This window comes from Poecilia formosa, unplaced genomic scaffold (genome assembly GCF_000485575.1).
Source record: "Poecilia formosa unplaced genomic scaffold, Poecilia_formosa-5.1.2 Scaffold93, whole genome shotgun sequence".
Lineage (NCBI taxonomy): Eukaryota > Metazoa > Chordata > Actinopteri > Cyprinodontiformes > Poeciliidae > Poecilia > Poecilia formosa.
In genome coordinates this window covers 673,251-679,250 of record NW_006800032.1, presented here as the reverse complement: position 1 = coordinate 679,250, position 6,000 = coordinate 673,251, and the positions used below count along the sequence as shown (strand labels likewise).

At 39.4% G+C, this 6,000-nt stretch overlaps 1 protein-coding gene across 3 annotated transcripts in view; it reads right to left on the bottom strand.

Moving 5' to 3' along the window:
• Positions 1 to 6,000, bottom strand: part of LOC103142090 (vacuole membrane protein 1-like) — a 76,082-nt gene that overhangs the window by 26,245 nt on the left and 43,837 nt on the right. For all 3 annotated transcript variants that reach the window (XM_016674303.1, XM_007557963.2, XM_016674301.1), the window contains exons 8-9: positions 4,390 to 4,470; positions 4,069 to 4,185 (exon numbers count right to left, since the gene is read on the bottom strand). In XM_016674303.1, the coding sequence (XP_016529789.1) occupies positions 4,069 to 4,185; positions 4,390 to 4,470 (198 nt within the window). The remainder of the gene's footprint in view (positions 1 to 4,068; positions 4,186 to 4,389; positions 4,471 to 6,000) is intronic.

The window sequence follows — 6,000 nt, the reverse complement described above, 5'->3', positions numbered from 1 at the left end:
TGTGTGTGTGTGTGTGTGTGTGTGTGTAAGGAACACAAGGACAGAGGAGTGAAGGAATCAAAGGTGATGTGTCACTGCTTCAGAGGGGGGTCTGGATTCGGTTCCTGTCCGGCTTGATTGCTGCTTAGTCACCAAGGCAGCAGGGGAGAAGAGTCAACTGGAGACTGTAGCGGCCATCTTGGCTCGGACGCACTGCGCTTGGTGGCATGTCGGGGGATCAGGGGGTCTAGAGCAGGCACATAGTAACTGGCCTCATTTTGGAGAGTCTGCTACTTGTGTGAGAAAACCAAGAGTTATTCTAGTTTTTGCTCATTATGGACTTTTTTTTTTTTACAACATAGTGCTAGAAAATAAAATAACATTTTATATTAATGCCCAAGCTAAGAAATGTTCAACTTTGGTGTGGTTATTTTTAGAGAAAGTGAAAACCTTCATAGTGATCGCCCCCCCAACATATATATATATAAAAATTAATAAGATTGCACTCTCTGTGAAACCCTTCAGTAGCAGCAATATCACTATTATTCTCCTTTATTTTCAGGAAAATTAGAAAATATGCATTTATAAAGGAGACTAAAAGTGTTTCTGCCTTTATTTGCATCTTTACATAGAAAAACTTGTTTGGTTGATGTTTCTGGAACAACTCTTTTAAGTAATTTATAAAAAAAATTCAACTCACTCTTGTCAAGTTCAAGGAAAGTACAATGTTGCCCAAACAGGACATATCAGATAAATACTTCAGCTGCCATCACTTTAAGTTATCTTATATGCTGACTAGTCAGAGGCTATAAAAACTGCTTATATATAAACCAGAGCTCTTGCATTTCTCACAACTTGTGTGCAACGCAACACAACGGAAGATCAATGGTAATTATAGGCAAATACATTTTGAGTGACATAATTATGTTTATTAACTCTAAAAACTGTTTTAATAACTCCTACTGAAGGAGAACAATAAATACGTAGAATTCAAAATTGCTGAGCTCAGATAAAGCCGACACAGTGCGATGCAGGTGAATAAACAGAAGTACGGTAACCGCGGCAGCGAGCTCAGTACCAACGATCACGCTACGCATCACTCAGCGCCGGCTTGCTGGGGTGGCAATTTTAATTTCATGTGACAGGGCGCTTTGATCAGTTCTTTGTTACAGTGTTCTCTCCCCGCTTATGTAACATGTAATCCAGGTCATCCATGTATTGTCGTATGCGTGTCCCGCTCTTTGTGTGGCTGTTAAGCTTCTGTGTGTGGCCGTGGGTTAAACAGAACCGAGGAGAACACACTTTCTACATAAAACAATACGGTCACTGTTAACTCCTTGTCACTTATTGGGCTTCCTCGCACTGTAAGAAGTAATTTTAGGGGTGTGAAATATTGGCAGGTAATTTTATTTAGTTTAAATCAAACTAAATTTGACTAGGATTTAACTGATGATGTTCGGTCAACTGTTAATTACATCTTTGCTGTGAAAAGGGAAATGTTTACGCGTTTAGGACTATTTCTAAACACGTGAACTTGTCCTCCATGTTTTTTTTAAACATGGAGGACATGACAGATGACTTCAGGGTAGAAATAAAGAAGGTGTTCATAATTTTGCTGGGGCTGCAACAAATGATTATTCTACTAATCAATTAATCTGACAACTAATCAATGCACATTCTGTTGATTTTTTGTTTAACCACTTAAGTCTATTTTACAGAACATTAGAAATTCATTAAGACACATATTTAAATTCATTTTTAAGTAAGAAAAACATTTTATTGCCTATAATTCAGTAACATCACTGTTTTAGTTTCTCTTGATTATTTGATGCATCTGCAGCTCAAAAAATATTTCTAACAAGATGTGAAAAGCTTGGCCCTTCCTGCTTGACTTAACAATAATTAATTCATTCTTAATAAATACAGTGCATTTGATATGATGATTCATTTTTGGATTAACCTATTAGTGATTAGACAGCAAAAGGTACTTAAGAGGAGACCTTTTTTTTTTTTACCTGAACTGCTGCTAGAAAACTTCTGGGTCGAACATATTTACAGACAAAGAAGATTTCTTTTAAATGCAAAACGCTCGTCTTGACTAACTTACTGATTTTTGGTCTTACACCAAATGTCCTCTTTTGAGTTTGTATTCTCCAGTTAGCAGTTAATTGATTACTAATTAATTAATCACAATTAACTCGTTTGCTAGAGCATTTAAATCATGAGACGCACGATTATAAAACTTCTAGCTGCTGAACTCACACAATCTCTACTTAAAACTCCTGGTCAAATTCATCTGAATTAAACACACACATTTTTCATTTTATTTTTTTAAACAAAGTCAAATGACTAATTTCTAACTGGTTGTTTTCACAGTGTAGAAACGCAGTAATTCACTTGATTAAAAGAACTGATTTTGGCTTTCCTGGTAGTGTACCAACGAGCGCTGACACATGATCCATCATCTGAGACAAAAGGAAGGAGGAAGAGACAGCAAGATGGCAGGAAAGCTGACTAAGATCCCCAGAATTGGTCTGCCAGGAAAGTGATGACATTGTCTTGACTCGCTACATTCTGCTAACTGATAATGTCAACAAAAGACACACACACGCACACGCACACACACACACACACACACACACACACACACACACACACACACACACACACACACACACACACACACACACCATCTAACCAGGTGATATCAACTCCTGGCTGTTTTCGACATGTTCCAGCAGCCCTGACCACACATGTATACACAACAAAGTAAGAACAGTGGAAGTGTAGCATCTTTTCCTTCTGTGTCTGCCACACCTCGCAGTTTGTGCTCTCAGGAACAACCACCTGTCCCAGGGGTCCAAAGTGTGCATTTCAGTGACATCACCACTGATCCTCAAGTGACCCGCCGCGTCACGAAGCTGGTGACATTGGCCACTCAGCAGCACGCATTCAGAGCAACAAAAGACGGAAGTAGTGCCAAATAAAATAAAAAAAAAGCAAAGCAAAAAAAAACCCAAAAAAAAACCCCACCTCAGTCCTTAGAGACGGGTGAGGACACACCTGAAGCACAGGTACAAAGATCAAACGTACGCTTTGGAGTATACAGAAACACACACACGCACACAAAAAGTCTCAAAATCCCCTTTTGTTTCCTCTTGGCCTAGAAGTGAGCGCGTCACCTGCTCTGCTGTAGGTTTTTTTTTTTTTTCTGCCCACACTGTAAATGACTGAACAGTTCTCATTGGAAACAAAAGTTGAGTTTGAAGTAAATTAGACCGAGCAGCTACAGGACAGACCGGGCCCCCAGGCATGCCGGAGAGCCGGGACAAGTCTTTCTTTCCAAGAGACAGAGAAGGACACACCTCTACCGGTGGGGGGGCCCCAGGGACCCCTGGGTGAAATCTGGTCCTGTATGTGTGATTATGCTTGCCCCACACGCATCTCTCCTCCCGCGTTCCCCTCGCCCCATCTGTCCCCCTCTCCTTCTCTTTCTCCATCACCTCCCACCGGCAGGCCACGTTTATGTGCCGTAACGTGTGCTTGCTGCAAATTTGCACCTCTTTTTTTGCTAAACTAAATTTGGTGAGGGACGACGCTGCGTGCCTGTGCTTAACCCCTCCTGTGCGTCACCACGGGCACATTCCCCGAGTCTGCTTAGAAAACAAAACGCTAAGCTCCTGACGCTAATCACGGACATACTGCAAATTCCTGGACGCAAATTGAGGATTTTCCAGGATTAGATGAAACATTAGTAATGCCAAAATTTCCCAACTGTAGTTTCTTAGTCAGCTTTGGGAGCCTTTCCTGCGAGTTCCCTGCTGTACAGTACGCAGGGTCTGCTGCTGCAGCTACAAAATGGTTGACAGCCCTGCCTCTGCTTCACAAAATGGCCTCCCTCTGAGCAGCTGCTAGTGCAAAGATGCTGGAGCCTGACAGTGAGTCCTTGCATAACACAGCTGTCTGTTACGACCATATGAAGGACATATGTTTAAATACAAATAAAAGACAGAATGCAGGAAACGGTCCAGAAGAAGACATGCCAGAAGCTTCTTTTAGAGGAGTTACAGGAGAGACGGAGCAGCTCACCTGAATGTGCATCTTGATCACAGCCTTTCCAATCAGCGTCGCACCAAAAAACGTCCAGAAGGGCACCAAAAAATGTCCGCACGTTAATCCGGCCAGGTCGAACAACGGGTTCGGGATCTGAGGGAGGAGAAGGTGTGATTTTAGACCGATTGTTTCGGTTCTGCACAGGAAATAAAACAACTGAGAGTGAAGTATTTCTGATTGCTAGATCTGCTTCGTTTCTGTGTTCCTCTGATTAAAACGGAGCGTGTGTAATTGTGCCAGCTGCACTGTCAGAGAAAGGGGATTTTTTAAAATTATTTTAATTTTTTTTAGACTCACAGAGGCGCAGGCTAAAATCCCAAAGAAGCCGACCTTCTGGATGAGCTTCTGGACGGCTACTTTCGCTCGGGATCCAAAATCCTGAAAAATAATTAAAAAAAAAGAAAATAAACTGAGAAAGGTGTGTTAGGATTTTACATCACATCGTTTGTTCAATTTATAAAACAGAGAGCTTTTTCTTCAGGGAATAGGTTAAAAAAATCTTGCTTTTTGTTCTACAGTTTGATCCACATCAGCCTGAGATTAAAGAAAAAAAGCGTAATTTTTCAAACTGCTTATATGTTTGATGCAATATCCAAAAAAAAAAAATTGTGTTCATCAGAAAATAAGTTTGAACCAGTGTTGTTCTTCCAGCTGCTGAAAGCCTCATTAACCAAACAGTTATGTTGTTTCATCATTTTTTTTTCTGACTCTGTAGCCCAGAAAGTTGGAATGAAATATTTCTTCCTCTCCCCCAGAAATGATGCGGCAAGGTGTTTTAATTCTTGTCAAATAAAACATCGTCTCAGAGTTTTATTACTCAAGCTCTTAAAAATGTATCACAGTGAAAATAGAACCAAACAAAAAAAAAAAACAGAAATTTGTCCAATTTACTGGGCAATCCAGGTATAAAGTGTGTAAAGAATAAATTATGTGGCAGAGCAATAAGCAGATTTATGTGAGAGGAGGGTGTGAACAAGTCTGCTTTTTAATTCCTGTTTTTGCAGAATGATTGGAACTAATGATTTCTGCCTTTAAAAAAAATGCANTTTGATCCACATCAGCCTGAGATTAAAGAAAAAAAGCGTAATTTTTCAAACTGCTTATATGTTTGATGCAATATCCAAAAAAAAAAAATTGTGTTCATCAGAAAATAAGTTTGAACCAGTGTTGTTCTTCCAGCTGCTGAAAGCCTCATTAACCAAACAGTTATGTTGTTTCATCATCTTTTTTCTGACTCTGTAGCCCAGAAAGTTGGAATGAAATATTTCTTCCTCTCCCCCTGAAATGATGCGGCAAGGTGTTTTATTCTTGTCAAATAAAACATCGCCTCAGAGTTTTATTACTCAAGCTCTTAAAAATGTATCAGTGAAAATAGAACCAAACAAAAAAACAGAAATTTGTCCAACTTACTGGGCAATCCAGGTATAAAGTGTGTAAAGAATAAATTATGTGGCAGAGCAATAAGCAGGTTTATGTGAGAGGAGGGTGTGAACAAGTCTGCTTTTTAATTCCTGTTTTTGCAGAATGATTGGAACTAATGATTTCTGCCTTTAAAAAAAATGCACTTTTAGAAATTAGGGGGATATAAAAATAAACTTTTAGGGTTTTTCCATCATCTCTCAGTGTGAGCGTTTCACGGCATTAAGTTGTTTTTTTTATTTTTATTTGCACACTGGCGTCTTGTTTTGGAATCTAAAAACCCTTTACTATCAAAATCAATTAGAACCTGAAAGAAATACTTAAATCCTTCCAGTAAAACTACGTGCGAAGGAAAAGCAGCAACAACAGGAGATTCTTTTGCTCCTCCTGTGAGCAAGTTTGCAACAAATGACTTAATTTGAGCACCAAAAAAAGGAGGATAAAAAAATAAAGAAATATTACAAATTTGATATTCAGCAGAACATATTA